Source organism: Mirounga angustirostris, unplaced genomic scaffold, assembly GCF_029215605.1.
Source record: "Mirounga angustirostris isolate CCGP_5_RB_7025 unplaced genomic scaffold, mMirAng1.0.hap1 SCAF_13, whole genome shotgun sequence".
Taxonomy (NCBI): Eukaryota; Metazoa; Chordata; class Mammalia; order Carnivora; family Phocidae; genus Mirounga; species Mirounga angustirostris.
Window position 1 is genome coordinate 10056884 of NW_026991721.1, and position 17302 is coordinate 10074185.

Genomic DNA, 17302 nt, shown 5'->3' on the forward strand with positions numbered 1-17302 from the left:
GATAGGCACCAGTGATCTACTACAGTGGAGAAAGCAAGACGGTTGCTGAGATGATGGGTCCCCCCATGCTTGAAACGAGTTGGGTTTACCAGCAAGTGTTAGTTTAAGGAGCGCTCACCTTTCTGTCCACATTTGACTGCTAACAGCATCTCTCTGTCTCCCAAGACTCCAAAGGCCATGGGCTCATGTTCTTCTATTGGATTCCACATTAACCAGGCTTGGAGTAGACTTAAATTGGAGAGAGTGGACAAGTTTAACTGAGTGATTTGACAATGGACAGCCACGTCCCCAGTTGTAAACAAGCATGTGTGAGCCCTTGTTGTGCATACCACCACACCAAGGTGCTATGGGGATGTTCCTGTGGGGTACTGTGTGTGGGCCATTGAAATGTAGTGGGAGTTCCCCAGATATGAGGCTTGTTTTTTACTAGGAGTCCCTGCTGTCACCTGTGCCATCTGCTCATTCTGTGAGCACATCTTGTCTTGGCTTACCTCCCATTTTCTCTCTCTTTCTCACTTGACCTCTAGTCTTCTGTGGTGTATGTCTCTTCCCCATCCCAGTGACCAGTTTTGGTATGTGGATGGAGGAAGTATCTATCCCCTGCCCTTCCCTCACTTACCCCAAATCCCTTGGCCAAAGTGCCTTTGCAAAGAGAAAATTTCAGATGCACAGTGGCATAGTACTGGTCTAAGGAGAGAGGCCCTGAACCTCTTAATCAGGGACGGGTGATTTCACATCCCCTTGAATCCAGCTGAACTGTAATGAACATACTTCTCAACAGCGTCATTTTCTCATGGGTTAATTAGGATCCTGCATTTAGAAATAGAAAACAAATCTAAGGATAAATTAAGTGTGAAGCACAAAGAGTTCTAGATAAAGATCATTCTTTGACATGGAATTGGGGTGATACTGCTTTCTGGGATTATGACTTAACTAACTTGCCTCTGCCCTTTTTTCTGAGGCTGAAGAAAAGGGAGTAGATGATTTTACCTTCTTTCTCAGCTGCCTGTCGCCTTCTTCAGTATGGTGTCGGAGGACTCTTGCTGAAAGATGATGTGCTCCCATGGGTACGTGTAAAGCCTTGGGCAGTAACGTTAGTTCTGTTTTGCTTCATAGGAATACCTCCACGGGCCCATTCCCGGGATTCTAGTGATTCTGCTGATGGACGGGCCACGCCCTCTGACAACCTTGTACCCTCATCTGCCCGTGTGGATAAGCCCCCCAGTGTGCTGCCCTACTTCAATCGCCCTCCTTCAGCCCTCCCCCTGATGGGTCTGCCCCCACCCCCAATTCCACCCCCACCTCCTCTCTCCTCAAGCTTTGGGGTCCCTCCTCCTCCTCCTGGCATCCACTACCAGCATCTCATGCCCCCTCCTCCTCGATTACCTCCTCATCTGGCTGTACCTCCCCCTGGGGCCATCCCGCCTGCCCTTCACCTCAATCCAGCCTTCTTCCCCCCACCAAATGCTACAGTGGGGCCTCCACCAGATACTTACATGAAGGCCTCAGCACCCTATAACCACCATGGCAGGTAAGGACTATTTTGTTCCTTTCAGATCTGAGCCAGGTATAGTAGGGTAGACCATGTGTTAAGCATTTTGTTCTCCCTGAGGAAGTGAGTGAGTGAATTCTTGTGTTCTCCCTTGTGGAAACTCTGTTGTCGTAGTGTTGAGTCCTGGGAAATAGTTAACCATCTGTTAGATAATGTTTTTTATTTGGTGTTTCGTTTGCATCTAAGTCTCTTGACCCAAACCGTGTCTTTCATATTCCTCTTTAAGGATCTTGATTAAATCGAGGGCTGTATGTGGCTGTTAGGGATGCTGTGAATGTCTAGCGCTATTGGGTCACGCCAGAATTACAAAAGAATATGTTGTAAATCCTGTCCTTGAAGAGAATGTGAACACATAAAATGTCAGCAGGCTAAGAACCATTTAAGACATCATAGAGGAGAGCATGATTAAGTAACAATGTACTGTAGGATATGGTAAAGATGATGAGAGGTGCGGGCAATCAGGAACGGTGTTATTTCTGTGCAGCCGAGATTCGGGCCCTCCGCCCTCCACAGTGAGTGAAGCAGAATTTGAAGAGATCATGAAGCGAAATAGAGCAATTTCCAGCAGTGCCATTTCCAAAGCGGTATCTGGAGCCAGTGCAGGTAACTCACGCTTACCTTTGCTGTCTTCTCCTTACCTTTAGTTCTTTCGTGTCTTCTCATTTCCGTTGGCAAGTTCAACTAGATAAAGTTTGAGCACACTGTTAGATTCTCTAGAGTGGCACCTTTTGAGTAGTATGTAACCTGATTGTGTGGCTTCAGGGACTCTCCAGGGTGTTATTTATTTAGCTTGTATCCAGACCTGCCCCGTGAAAACAAATTTAGTGACTAGATTATAAATAACTAATAATATCTTATTGTAGTATTTGTTGTAGAATGAAATTCCTGGCTTTGTGGAGGTCTCAGTAGTTGATCAGTGGATCTATTGTCTGTGTAGTGCCTAGTGTAGATCCCAGGTTTTTTAGGACTGATGCCCCAACTAGATGTGGTTTGATATGGAATCTCTTTATATTTGGGGGTCTAGACAGAACTTCTGGCCTGCCTGTAGCCTATCCTAGAAAGGGGCAAGTCTGTTGGGTGTCATCGAAAGACATAATGTGCCCTTACAGCTAACTCTTGCTCTGCTGTCAGTATTAAGTGGGCAGAACCAGGAGCTGTGACTCGGAGAGCCCTGGCATGGAATCTTTGGTTCTTTATAGGGTTCTGGTCCAAGTTTCACATTATGATATGAGTCATATTCGCTTCCTTCTTGTGAGTGTCCCACATTAATGTAAATGGGGACTGTCAGATCTCCTAAGAAATAAGTTAACACTAAATATTACCATCTGTTTTCTGTAATTTCTCATCTTTGGCTGCAAAATTTGAATCCACAGAGTAGGTTAAAGACAGGAAATACATGTATTCTCTCTCTTTTTTTTTTTCCTCCAGAAAACTTTCATTGACATCTGAAGGATTTTTAATTAGAAAGTAATCTGTGCTCATTTTAACAAGTCCAATATACAGAGGAGTATAAAGGAAATAGTCATTGTACTTCCTTACCAACTCCTTCACTTTGAGATGATCAGTAACTGAATCTCTGTCTCCCTTTTTGTTGTTCTCATTCCAGTCATTCAAACCACAAATACTTATTGAATGCCTACAAAATAAGCAAAAAGTCCCTACCCCAATAGAGCTGACATCCCGGTGTTCCTGGACTTCCACAGAATCCCAGTTCCTGCACAGTTTCCATTCTGTTCTTGCTGCCCTGCACAGAGGAGGCAGCCAGTCCTCATCACTGGACCCCTGTCTGATGTTATGCTTTCCTCGCATTATCTTCTGTCTGTAATGCGCTTGATTTAGCTTGGAAAAGCATTGTGCAAGTACCCAGCCCCTGACCACGATCCCTGAGCCAGGCATTGCTCCCCTTTGGGGAATGAAGGGGGCTAGTTCTTGATGGCAGCGTAATTTAAAAAAAATATATAAATACACTCCACACGTAGACGTGTTAGATACACATTATATATATGTGTACACGCATTTGATGACAGATTTAAAATAATTCAGACTTAGAAATGTGCAGTGGTAATTAATAAAAGTCCTTTATACAAGGACCACCACCAAAACCACCTTCTACAATTTAGTGTCTGTCCCTCAGATTTTTTTTTCTGTGCATATGACAACATATATATAATTTTTATTATTTTTACAAAAACGGAATAGTGTTTTTACAGATTTTTAGAAATTAATATAATCTGGACATCTGTCAGTATAAATAGTACCTAATATTTATTGAGCCCTTACTGTGTGCCTGGCACTGTGCTAAGCGCTTTATGTGGATTATTTTGTTTACCTACAGATTTATCGTGTGCTTTTTAACAACTATGTAGTATTTTATAAAACCAATGTCCCATAATTTATTATAGCACCCTGCTGAAGGAACTTTATGTCTGATTTCTTGATAAAATAATGCTGAAATGTAACATTGTTAAGCATACATACTTGTGAACAGAAGTAGGACATTCTTAGAATTGCTGGGTCAGAAAGTATGCACATTGTTTATTGTGATGGGTATTGTCAGATCACCCTCAGACCGCCCTGCCCTGGTTTGCATGTCCACTAGCAACATCGGAGAACCTGTCTGATTGCAAACTGTTGGAATATAGGTGCCGTCCACTTTTACACCTGCCACTTAAGCCTCATCCATCTTACCATGGTTCTGTGGGAACTAGTTACTCTTGCTTTGTGTCCTCCTGAGTTCTCCTTTTGATCCAGTTAGTTTACTGCCTCTGCTCATCCTTGGCCTTTCCCATCCGTCCCCTGTCAGGGGATTACAGTGACGCGATTGAGACGCTGCTCACAGCCATTGCTGTTATCAAACAGTCCCGGGTCGCCAATGATGAGCGTTGCCGTGTCCTCATCTCCTCTCTTAAGGACTGTCTTCATGGCATTGAAGCCAAGTCCTACAGTGTGGGTGCCAGCGGGAGCTCGTCCAGGTGAGTTGTCGGTTGCTCCAGCGGCCTACCAGCCCCGAGCAGCACTCTTCCAGGGATTGGCAGGGGGAGGAAGAGAGCCCAGGGGATCTGGCAAGACCCTGGCTGGAAGAGCAGGCTCGCCCTGATGTCTTTAAGGGGAAGGAATTAACCAAGCATCTGCATTAACAAATGTTGTAATGTCTGCAGTCCGTGCTGGGTGAGGCAGTGGGCTATTTAGGAGTAGATAGACCGGTGTAGTTAAGAACGTGGGCTTTGAAGCCATACGGGCTTGGATTCGAATCCCAGTTCTGCTCCCGAGTACTTGTATGGCTTTGAGTATAGCAATCACTCAGCTTTCTAAGTATCATTTTTCTCATTTTTAAAAAAAGGGACGAGAGTGGTACTTCTCTGATGGACCTGTTGTAGAGATTGGGTGAGATAAGCATGTAAAGCTCCTAGCACTGTGCCTGATACATTAGTAAGACCTCAACACATTTGACTTAACGATTTTCCCCAAAAAGACTAGGCGTCAAAGAGCTAACATTCTCAGACATTGGGCCCATCATAGAAAAGTGGTTCAGACAAGTACTGGAAGACACCGAAACACAACACTCTTGGAAGGCATGTGGTAGGTCCTCTGAGTGAGGCTGAAGGATCTTTCTAATAGGAAGAGACACCGGTCCCGAGAGCGGTCGCCTAGCCGGTCCCGGGAGAGCAGTAGGAGGCACCGGGACCTGCTTCATAACGAAGAGCGGCATGATGATTACTTCCAAGAAAGGAACCGGGAGCACGAGAGACACCGGGATAGAGAACGGGACCGGCACCACTGAGAAAGGTGGGACGAAGCCCCGCTCCTGGCTGTGGGCCATCTTTTATAAAAGAAAAAGTACTGATCGTGAAGATCCTGCTCTCTCTTGCTAAAGCAAATAAAGGGAAAGGGAGGACTTTTTGACTTAGGTAACAGAAAATTGAGGAGGGCAGGTTTGGAGAAGTCTCGCCCTGAAATGGACCTGAGATTGAGCTGGTTTTGTTTGTGTCTTGTCTGCCTTAACCTGGTGTCCAAGAGACAGCATGGCATCCGGGCTGAGAGCACAGTGATGCAGGCCGCGTTACTTTGCTCTTCAGTTTTCCTCATTTGTAAACGAACATGGTAAGAGCAGCTGTCTCGCTGAATGCAGTGCGACAGTCCATCCAGAGCATTCAGCACTCATGGTACTTGTTACATACCAAGTTCTCAGTAGATGATAGCCAATTATATTTTCACCCCACTAAACTTTCAAGGTTTTTTCAGGAAACCGACCAAGACAAAAAAGTAAGACCATGGCCTACTTGTTAGTTTTTGAGGCGCAACATTGATGATTTTAAGAATTAGCATCTATTAAAGGGACTTTGAAACTCAGGACACTTTAGGAGAAAGCTGATGTGGAAAAAAAAAAAAATCATATTTAATAATGTAGAGACTGTGTGGAGGATACTTCAATGGAAGGATATATTTGTTCGGGGAACAAAAAACTTACAGCGATTTTTTTTTTTTTTTTTGGCAAAACAAAAGCAGAAGAGTTGTGAGGGGAACTATATTAACTCAGGTTATGGAGAAGTTGAGTTAGGCTTGGCTGCATCCAGGGGCTCCAGCTGTGTCTTCAGGACTTAACCCCTCCGCATCACCAGCTCTGCTTTTTCTCAGTCTTCCTCCTCAGACAGGCCTCAGTGGTTGGGGTGGGGGAGGAGAGGGGGGAAGGCGACAGCAGCCCCATCGTTTCAGCCCCATCATTATATCCCACCAATTTAGCTATCCCAACTGAAAGAAAGCTTCCAGCAAAGATTGTTTCTAGTATACAAGTAAGCAAGAGTGGTTTTGATTCTGTATGTCTGGAGACCTTTAAAAGTAGTCTAGACTCTGGCTAGGATGATCTGTTTGTGGTTCCTAGAAGCTACTGCATGACCCAGATGACTTTAGAGTCTCTTCTCGACTTTGGTTTCACATCAGGTGTGTTATGAAGATGTCCTTGTTTTTTGTTTTTCTGTGTGTGTTTTTTTTGCCAATTTGGTTGATCTGAAGTAATGGTAACTGAACAGGAGGGTGAGGATTAGGAACGGCTCTCAGGTGGCTAGGGGCTAGGTGGGTGGTGACTGGTTGAAGACGAGAAGAGAGACCCTGCCACTACCTGGGAATGCCTATAGTTCACCAGCAGTAGCTGGACCCTAAACAGTCGGCAAGTGCAGCATTTGGCCTACTGACAGCCTACTAAAAGAAAGGAGTTCTTTTATATTTTCCTGCTGCACTCTACTTTGTTGTTTGGCATTATCTGCCATTAATATAAGCAGTTATAGCTGGAAATTTCGTTTTGTTGTCTTCTTTAGGAGGCGAATGAGTGGGAAAATGAAAAGTTACCATTTTTTTTACCTGCTTTCCTTCTCTGTTCTTAAACCACTCATTTATTCCACAAAATATTAGAGTGCTTGACATCACTGAAATCTAAGATAATCCATGTAAAATCAACAGTTAGGCTGTGGGTTCTAGATTTCGCAACAAGTGGAGTTGGGGGAGATACCCATGTATCTCCAGGACGCTGGGGGAGATGGGGCTCACAAATAGCTCTGGCCTAGCTCAGCCTCGGAGTGGGCGGGAGGGCGGGCACTAGGGTAGACCTCTGTCCCTGTCCCCCCTTCTGTGGCAGTAGCAGCGTCTCCCGGCTCTTGTTGGAGCTGGCCCAGTTGCTAGTGTTGCTGTGGGTCAGGTGCCACCCCTTCCCTAACCCTGCTGCTCACAGTGTGGGTCCTTCAGAGTGGAAAAGACTAGAATAGTGACCAGGGAGGTACTTGTCTGTGCAGAGGATGAATGACAGTCTCTGGGGCCACATTCCCTTTAGCAGTTAGAACATATAACTGCATGTCGCCATTCTTGGTGGCTTTGCTTCTAACAGCCTTCTGACAGAGAAATTGTGAGATCCACTGATAATGAGTACTTTGGGGATTGAACATCTGAACCTGAAACATTAGCTGTCATTTTGCTTCATTTCTTCTACCTGTAAAGTGGGCCTGTTTTTCCATTATGAGAGTGGTGCACTTTGGATAACTCTGAAGAACCTATAACCCAGTAGTTCCCAGAAAACAGTCATTTGGCTGGTGCGGGCCTGTGACGAGGAGGAAAAGGAACTCTGAAACAGGTTTTCCAGGTCCCCATTTTTTATTCTTTAGATATGTTACTCCATCCAAATAACTAGTCCAAAAGAATTGAATCAGACACCCCAAAAATGTCAGTTTCTCACATCCTCATCTTAAGGACTCTGCATTCTATCTGTAGTCACCAAGTTGTGAGGTAGGAGGTCTCATGTTGGGGAGATGGTACTTGGGCCCATTTAGCTGGAGAACTGTGCAAGTTCTGTGTACAACACGTTTTAGTTAGAAAATACTAGTGTTCGTATTGTATGGATGGTGTTCCCTAAGAGCCAAAAGGTGTGTTCCGTCTAGAGGCAGCAATACAAACAGCAAGCTTTTCTTCCATTCTTCTCAGGGTGGGCAGCACCACTGGGGCACAGAGTCTCATCGGCCACTTTGGCTTCTGCCTGCATCCAAACATTACCACCAAATGTAACTACAAGTTCTAAGAATTGGGTGCTACAGTTGACTTTTTTTGATGTACTAGTTCTCCTTTGTTGTTTTGTACGGACAATTCCCAAATTATATCTCTTTTGGAGTATGTGTGTAGGCTTTGAAATTTGAGGATATCCTTAGGTAATGTGTGGCTTTGGCTTCAACTTCTTGTAGTTCTCGGCTCTTGGCTTATTATTTGAGGATATTATCCTACTTAAGATCTAATCATTCTCACCTCATTTCCTTTCCTCCTGGTGCAAAGATTCAAAAACCCAAATGGTGTGAAGTGGAGAGGCACTGAGGGCTTCAGTTTTCCCCCGTAGAGAATGAGACAAACGCCTGCCAGCATAGGTGTTTAGAGAAGCCAGAAGGCAGCAGCCTCTGTAACAGATTCTGAGGAGCCCAAGATTAAACAGTGCCAGTTCAGAATATTGAAGGATCGGGCAGCTTGGGGATGTTTTTTTCTTGGATAGCTCCTCCAGGTTACGGACGAGCATACGTAAAGAGTGAGCATTTGTGTGTAGGCTATGTTGTGGGTTTGGCCATTAGTAGAAGTCCTAAACCTGGATTTAATCTCCCTTTTTCCTGTTAGCTATTAATTCTCTTCTGTGCATGCAGTCAGATTGACCGGGCTGCTCCCCGGCTTACTGATGCTGCAACACTGCAAAAGGGCTGGGCGTACTAGGGACCTTAAGTTTGGTAGAGATGTGGTAAGTGGCTTAACAGTGCCTTCCTGTTTGGCAGAAGTTCTTAATTGTGCTTTTAGGTTTCTTGAACGGGGACTACTGGTTTTTTTATTTCCATGCTCTGCCTTCTCTTCTGGCCTGGCCAGATAACACTTTTGTGGTATTAGGCTGTTTCTTGATCCCTTACTCAAAGCTGTTGTCTGGGGAAAGATTTAGAATCCCTTGACTTTCAGTAGAGGTTAGAACATTCCCAGCTCTTTGTGTGTGTGCATGCACACGTACTCTAAGGACACTGTTTGGAGTGTTTTAAACAAGGCTTCCTGAAAAGAAAAGTTGAGGAGTTTCCTGTGTAAGTACGTGCTCCCTGCTAGGGCCTCTTGGGTGTTTGGGGGTTAATGGGTTTGGTTATGTGCACATTTGTTTTCTTACCATTGTACCTCCCATTTCCAGATTTTTACCCCTCCCCTTAAGGTAAGCTCTGACTTGCTCAGAACAGATTTTCTGAAATGGTATTTCAACTCCCCATATTTCCTTATTGCAACTCTTTTTGGATTGTTGTAGTTTCTATACTTCTCCAGCCAAAGTCTCCTTTTCAGTCAGACTGCTTTGAGACTTCATTTCATTGTCTGTTTCCCCCTAACCTTAAAGTGAGATGTCACTGCTTTTTTCTCTATTCACTATAGCTCCTGCAACCATTCCCTCACTGCGCACAGTGCCAGACACCCCCAGACAATCCTGCTTTCTTTCCTTCACTTTCCCAGGCTTGCATTCTGTCTGTGTATATATTCTACTTCATACATTCTAACTTTAGACAATGCCAGTGTAATTTGAGTAAGCCCATCAGTCAGAAGGTAACCTCTAACGTGTATTTTCTTTTTCTTCTGATGTTCTCATTGCAGGAGTCTGGTTGGAAGCAAATGTTTTTTTAATGGACTTGCATCTCCTCACCTTGATCAGGACTAAAGGACGGAGGCCACTCCACCCCTCCCCCTTCCTCCAAGCCCCTAGCCCCCTTCAGACACCCAGGGAATACCCTCTGCCCTACAGGATTGAAGACTGCCTGGCAGCCCTCCCAATCCCACACCTCCTGTTTGTCAGGGGAAGGAACCTAAAGACTTTGTGTGGTTGGGAGGGGTGGCAGACAGGAAGAAAACATGTCCAGGCCCCTGGTCTCCATAGAGAATGGTGCTTTGTCCAAGGAAACGTAGGAGTTTCTGATTCTCCAGGAGCAGTTCGGTGGTGAGGTTGATGGGAAGACTTTCTTCCCAAAGAAAACGGATCCTCCATGCAGGATCTAGGAGAGTGACTGGGTGTGCCAAAATATGCCCAGGGTCCTGCCCTCAGCACTAGGTTTGATGGGGCCAAGAGGGTCCAAACCCCTTGCTAACATACCACTTCTTTGTTTAACTCCTTTACCTTCCCAGCCCTTTGAGGAGGAGGGACCCTGAGAACAGAAATTCCCTTAGGAGGAGCTTCTCCTGTTCTTGCTTTTCCCTCTTACATATTGACGGTTCGTTTCCCTGACCTCCCAGAGGGCTGAACCTTTCCACCTCCCTGCTGCCCAGACGCCTCAGTGGACTTGCCCCTCCTAAGCAAAGAAGGCCCTTGAGGTTGCTTGCTGCTGGGGAGCCCGGCAGAGCCAGTTACCACCCTCTGCTGCTTCGTGCTTGGTTGCCTCTTGCAATAACCAGCTGTACTAGGTGTTCCCTTTCTTGGGGCTTTTCCATTTCACACGTGGAGCCCCTCCCCCAGGAAGGCTGCTTCCTTGTTTTAGAGGAAGCTACTGCCCTTGGGAGACGGGGACAGACAGCGGACCTCAGCACTGAAGAACCCTTGTGAACTACCAGGAGGGGTGGGAAAGGAGGCAGGCTGGGCAAGCTGTGGCCTACTTCCATAGAGGCTTTTCTGTTTTCAGGTTCGATGTGAGCATGGGCTTGCATCCCCCAGGTACATACGTATTTTACTTAACTGTGGGAGAACCTGGCACTAGTAGGCAGGTGAAGTCACAGATTTGGTGTCTTTCCACCTTTTGACTGTTGACGTATTAATAGTTCCCCTCACTCTACGTGGAGGTGCTTCCTGCCTCTGATGAGGAGTGAGGAGGAAGTGGAGCCTGACTCAGATGAGCTCAGCTCAGAGTTCTAAGGACCACCACTCTGGGGGCATTTTCTACACAGGCAAATGGAATTGCTTTTCCCCTAACATCCAAGTTGTGGTGTGGTTGCTGTGGATGGCGGCCGCAGCGGTCCTGCGCTACCGCGTGCACGTACAGGGCATATGACACCTAGCAGGAGGAGAGACGTGGCATGTGAGACGGTAGGGTCACTGGAGACCCTTCTGGCTCAGATGGAAGAGACTGAGTTGGACTGAACCCTTCCTCTGTTCCCTGCACGTATCTGACGAAGCCCTCAGTCAGTCAGTGAGGGGGGTCCCCCCCACGGTTGGACAGGCATATTCCCTTGGGACAGAGGCTACACGTTTGTAGCTTTTTTCCCCTGTCCCCAGCCCCATCCCCACCTCCACTTCAGAACATGGCCCCCCGCCCAACTGGCCAAGTGTTAAGTGATGTGCTTATCCTCGAGAGCAGCTCCGGGTGTCTTTTTAAAATGTAGAGAAAACGGAGTACGGTGACAGTTTAAGGAAAAAAAATATATAGAATACCAGAAAAGCCGTTTACCCGGAGAATTTTTTTCTCCCCATTTTTGTTTTGTTTTTACTCAATGACACAAATTTTAGTTTTATTTCCTGATAGCAAAAGGAAAAAAAACCCAGCCCTCAAAAAGGCCGAGGCCCCGTCCCCCTGTTGTCGGTGATCTGTTTGTCTTTCTGATAGGTTGAAAATTGTGTAATAAACTTGATGACGCTGTCAATCTTTTATACTGCATTGTATTTTTTTTCCTTTTGTAACAAAATATTTTTAAATAATAAATGGGGTGTGAGCTGTTTTATGGATTCTGCATTGAATAGCTTTGTTGAGGTGTCTGGGACATGGGCCGGGGCTGATGTAGAGGCTGTGGGATGACACTGAAGCCCCTGAGTTCTGAGCTGGAATCCCAGGTCGGGCGTGTGGTGGCCCGCGTGGCCTGCGGGACACTAGGGGGCCTCTAGTGCAGATCTTTGGAAGTGCACCCTTGAGGCTTAGCTTGCTTCCTTGGCCATCTAAACTAAGGGAAGAAAAATTCCAAGTTGTCCTTTGTCCTTCAGGATTCCTAAGATTCATTCTCCGAGTAAACGTCCTCCCCTTACAGTTCAGTTCTGAAGTTCTCAAATCCAGGAAGGGAAGACTCCTCTGCTCGGAGTCTGGAAATACGCTTGCCAGTGCCTGCTTGGGAGGGGTGAACAGCATAACCTAACTGAGCTGAGAACAGTAGCTATTCTGCCTTTTACACAGCGGTGTTTTAAGAATCTGAAAGAGTACGGGCGCCTGGGTGGCTCAGTCATTAAGCGTCTGCCTTCCGCTCAGGTCATGATCCCAGGGTCCTGGGATTGAGCCCCCTGAAATGAGCCCCCCTGCTCACCAGGAAGTCTGCTTCTCCCTCTCCCACTCCCCCTGCTTGTGTTCCCTCTCTCGCCGTGTCTCTCTGTCAAATAAATGAATAAAATCTTTAAAAAAAGAAAATCAGCAAATGTGAACATGTTTTGGGAACTGGGTTGCTGTCTGAACATCGGGAAGTACAGATTAGGAAGTTTAGGAGAGAGTTGTGGGTGAGCTCCTTGGAATTCCAGAAAGCTTCTGGCTTTTCAAAAAGCCAGCTGAGCCAAGAGGAGAGTTACATGTATAAAAAGATGAACCAGAGATCAGGTGATACGTAATGTGTATTGGGACCTGCAAAGGCAAGATCAGCATAAAAACAAGAAACCTTCCGGGGGCCCAGAATCTCTATGACAATGCACAGTGTGAGGGAAATAGGAGTGGGCTCTCAAGGCAAGTTCCGTGGTCCCGTGCTATGCTTGCTAAAATTCCTGTTCTTGGGCTGCGTCCACTTCTACATGAAGTCTAGAAATCCACTTTTTATGTCCCCAGATGACTTTCATGTAAACTAAAGCGAGGACTGGTAGTTTAGAGAAGGCAACACATTCTTCATCGAAGCGTTACCATAGTGGAACAGAAAGGGAATGACCTTTGGGTTACTCTTGGTTCAAATCCCAACTCTTACTTTTTAAGCTAAATGCCCTCAGACAGGAAGTGACTTAACATTCGAGTTGATTTTCTTCTGCCTCACAGGACCACGGTATGGATTAAACCTACTCTGCCAGGCACTGGATGAACATTAGTCTCCTATACATTGCAGTCATGGTACAGAGCCAGAAACCCCAATCTGTGTGTCCCAAGTGCTTCCTGATTTGGGCCAGACCTCAGCCTCTAGAGATGGCCACCGCAGTCACTTGTCAAGTTCTAGCCATGAGTGTGAATATCTGAGCAGGTCTCTACCAGCCCATGTGACCAAGCCCTACTCCTTCACTCAGATCCCTCTCCACGGTTCCAGAATATTGATCCTTCAGGTCTAGATGGGCAGTAAAGTGACTTCCCTTGGACTTCAAATACAGCATCTGACCACATTAACCCTGAAAGACTAGCTATGCTCATTCCCATCCCCTGCTGCCTCAGTTTCTGTTGTATGATGTTTTATTCTGGGGTGACTACACCTGCACGTGTGGCTCCAGCAAGCACCGGGAAGAATGAACATCCGTGGAGCCATCCACAGGAAGCACAATGCATTAAGCTCCCGGAGAACCAGGAAATAAATGAGAGGACTTCCTGCTCTAATTCTGTCCTCATTTCCAACCACTCATTCTCCTTAAGTGGTACCTGTTGGGGAGTAGAATTTACTTGATCTAGACTGAGACTCCGAAGACAAGATTTCTAGATCCAACTGTTAGTAACCAGTTGTGTGATGCTTGGCTGTTCCTTTCTCGTCTCTAAGCCTGCAAAGTGGGGGATTAGATTCCTTTCTAAGTTCCCTTTTAATTATAAGCCACCTCTAAACTTCCAGCTGAGCCTTGCATTCATTTATCTTGTGTTGCCAGGAGAGTGACTGTAACCACTGAACCTCTAAAAGAAATGGGCGGCCATGGAGAACAAGTCCCTGTCTAGCTTGATGCCAACAACTTCTTCAAAGCGCCGCTAGAGAAAGCAGCAGTGTGAGCAGCAGAAAGTCAGGGGATTAGCGGGGTTTGTCACTGAAATATCAAGGGGGTTCCAACTGGATTTTTTGTTACGGTTTCACTGTTTCATGGTGGATTAGACCTGTCTACTATAGTTTTTGGATAGACTCCAAAAGCAGCCAGGAGGCAAGGACACAGAAGGGGTAGGAAACAAGAAAGATGGTAAGTGCTTTGGACAGTGGAGACCTTCACAGGATGAGAATGAGCTTGATCACAGGAAACAAGGAGAATTAAAAGCCAGCATGGAAATGCTTAAAGATCAATTAACTTTTGACTTTGAGCAAGAGCAGATATTCATCTGACAGCAGAGGGACCATATGGCTCAAGGTTTTCTAAAATGGATTCTGTCATGGCTCCTGGTGGCTTCTTGGGAGGAAAGAAAAAAAAAGCCACTATTGAGTAAGATGAGGAAGTTTTAAAGACGGTTACTTGGAAAAGGAAATGATATATGCATGTAGGGCAGTATTTCTCCAGCTGAAAAGAAAAGGAAGGAAGGGAGGGAGGGAGGAAGGAAGGAAGAGGGGGAGGGAAAGGAAAGGGAAAGAAAGAAAGGGAAGAAAGAAAAAGAGGAAGGAAGAAAGGAAGGAAGGGAAGAAAGTATGTTTCCTTTTACGTTAACTTGAAATTTTAAAATAAATGACCAAAAAATACTGGCAAGTTTTGAATATGCTTCTTCCAAGTATTCATGCCTCATTCTGGTAAGCTGACAATGATCTGTAGGAGGAATGAAAGAAAAGATGCTGGCTTTGAGGCAGAGGTGAAGAATATAAGCAGGCTTTTAGGATGACAGGCTTGAAGAAGATACAGAAGTTGGCAGTGCCTTTAGGGATTAATTCAGGCTAGAGCTGGAGTAAGAAAATCATCACTGCTTTTGTGTCCACACAGAATCGCTCAGCACAGCCTGAGAACCAACCGCGGGGAGAGTCCCTACCTTCCCTTGGAGGCAGTGAAATTCTAGGGACAGGTGCCATAAGGAAAAGGCTGCAACTCCAATGACAGAAAATACACGTTTATTATAAAATAAAATAATGTTTGTTTCACGATGAGAATAGAAAAATAACACTATGAGCTGCTAAAAAAGTTCTGGAACTCAGTCTCTGAGGAACAAGGTGACAAGCTTGTGCATCACCCTGGGAGCAGACCATCCCGAGGCTCTCTGTGCTCGTATGACGGCTGGCACAGCACCTACGGGGGGTATATGGCTCTGGTCCTGCTGGAAGCCCAAGGAGCCTACGGGGTCCACACAAGATGCTCTGGCCACGAGGATCAAAGAACTGGAGCTCAGCAGGGAACTGGTTCTGAGACGGGCCAGGATGGGCCGGCCTTGCCCCTCCCTACACTGGAGTGTACAACAGTCTCTTAGGCTGATGGTCCTGGTTTAGAATATGATGCCCAGTGGCCTCACGCTCAGTTTGTTGCCCAAATGTCTGTGTTGAGGAAAAGCTGCAACCGTTCCCAGGACAACCTGACCCACCAATTCTCACTGGTGGGGCTAAAGACCAGAAGAATCTGTGGTCTCAGCCCATGAGGGCTGCTGGCTGCAGTGTTTGTACTTCAAATCCTGTCCATACTGATGGCAGAAAGAAAGAAAGAAAACGTTAAAAGACCAGTGAACAAGAGCAGCTGGTCTGAACTGTTCTATATTCCAAGCTTCTTGGCCCCAGAGAACAAGGAAAATGTCTTCCCTGAGTAACTGTCTACCCTGAATAAGAAAAGCAATCCCACGGGCACCCCTTTTCCCCTTGAAAGTCCTTCAGACCCCTCAGGCTTCAGAAGAACAATGAGTCCCTCCCTAGGATGAGATGGGAACCCAACCCTCAGGTGGCAGGAAATGGTCCCTCAGCGCGGTACCTGGAGAAAGCCGTCAGGGTGAGCACCTCAAGCAGCAGCTCTGAACCACAGAAGAAGAGCAAGATGCTGTTCATGATGGCTTCCAGGCGGAGCACGTAGGTCTGCAGCAGCAGGTAATAGGAGGCCATCATGGCAGATGGGAAGGTCAAGGCCACGCTAATACCAAGTGGCATCTTTCGTTGGCAGAGGTTCCCCTTTGTACCTGTCAGACACAGCCCATGGAGTCATCTCCAGGTGGCCTGCTTTCCCTGGACTCAGAGAAAAGGTTGGGGGGATGGGATGGGATGGGATGGACTGGCAAGGCAGAGAAAAATGATGCTGAATGGGGATGGGCAGATTTATAAATGGGGTCCCACTGTGCTAAAAATGAGAGGCTTTGGAGGTGCCACAGGATGGAGTCATTCACTCCAAAGGTCCTGCTTCAAGTGTGGCTCCCACTCAAGGGACAGCGACTTATTTACTTGGGGAAAATATTTTTTTAATTATAATATATAATCATTGAAAACTTTTCAACTAATATAGGTACAGAAAATAATTTTAGAATATACAGAAACTAAAAGGCCCCATGACTCCCCACTGGAGAGCCATCATTACAGAACGGTATATATTGCTTCAGATTTTTTTATGTGTATATACTTACATATTACTACTTATTATTATAAAAACAGAATCATACTCTACATACTGTTTTCAACTTATTTTTTCCCATTTAAGTTAGACATCTTTCCACGTATAACTACCCTATTCTTTTATTAATGGCTATGGATGATTTCATTGAGGCAATTCCATAATTTAACTAATCCTGTATTGACAGATGTTTAGTTGTTTCCAATTTTTTAATTTTTTTAAATTTTTTTTTTTTAAAGATTTTATTTATTTATTTGAGAGAGGGAATGAGAGACAGACAGCAGGAGAGGGAGGAGGGTCAGAGGGAGAAGCAGACTCCCTGCCGAGCAGGGAGCCCGATGCGGGACTCGATCCCAGGACTCCAGGATCATGACCTGAGCTGAAGGCAGTCGCTTAACCAACTGAGCCACCCAGGCACCCTGTTTCCAATTTTTTAAAAGATTTTATTTATTTATTTGAGCTAGAGAGATCACTATGGGGGGTGGAGGGGCAGAGGGAGAGGGAGAAGCAAACTCCCCACTGAGCAGGGAGCCCGACGTGGGGCTCGATCCCAGGACCCTGAGATCATGACCTGACCTGAAGTCAGACACTTAACTGACTGAGCCACCCCGGTGCCCCTCTAATGTTTTTTTTTAATTTAATTTTTTTTTAAATTTTGTATTTTAAGTAATCTCTACCCAACATGGGGCTTGAACTTACAACCCAAAGATCAAGAGTGGCACACTCCACGCCTGAGCCAGCCAGGGGCCCCTCTAATGTTTTGATGTTACAAAATACGTGGCCATAAGCTTTCTCCAATAGGTACCTTTGCTATCTGTAGAAGTGTTTGTTTTTTTCAACCAGTTTTAGATGTGTAATTGTCAGGACTAAGAATA

At 45.8% G+C, this 17302-nt stretch overlaps 2 protein-coding genes across 7 annotated transcripts in view; one reads left to right on the forward strand and one right to left on the reverse strand.

Moving 5' to 3' along the window:
• CPSF7 (cleavage and polyadenylation specific factor 7) overlaps positions 1–16003 on the forward strand; it is a 26850-nt gene extending 10847 nt beyond the window's left edge. For 4 of the 6 annotated variants that reach the window (XM_045893557.3, XM_064576344.1, XM_064576343.1 and 1 more), the window contains 5 exons: positions 1117–1531; positions 2037–2155; positions 4356–4524; positions 5171–5338; positions 9683–16003. In XM_045893557.3, the coding sequence (XP_045749513.1) occupies positions 1117–1531; positions 2037–2155; positions 4356–4524; positions 5171–5333 (866 nt within the window). In that variant the 3' untranslated portion in view covers positions 5334–5338; positions 9683–16003. The other 2 variants (XM_045893562.3, XM_064576345.1) reach the window with 2 other exon arrangements.
• TMEM216 (transmembrane protein 216) overlaps positions 14943–17302 on the reverse strand; it is a 6264-nt gene continuing 3904 nt past the window's right edge. The window contains exons 4-5 of the mRNA XM_045893570.3: positions 15801–16002; positions 14943–15519 (exon numbers count right to left, since the gene is read on the reverse strand). Of these exons, the coding sequence (XP_045749526.1) occupies positions 15504–15519; positions 15801–16002 (218 nt within the window). The 3' untranslated portion in view covers positions 14943–15503. The remainder of the gene's footprint in view (positions 15520–15800; positions 16003–17302) is intronic.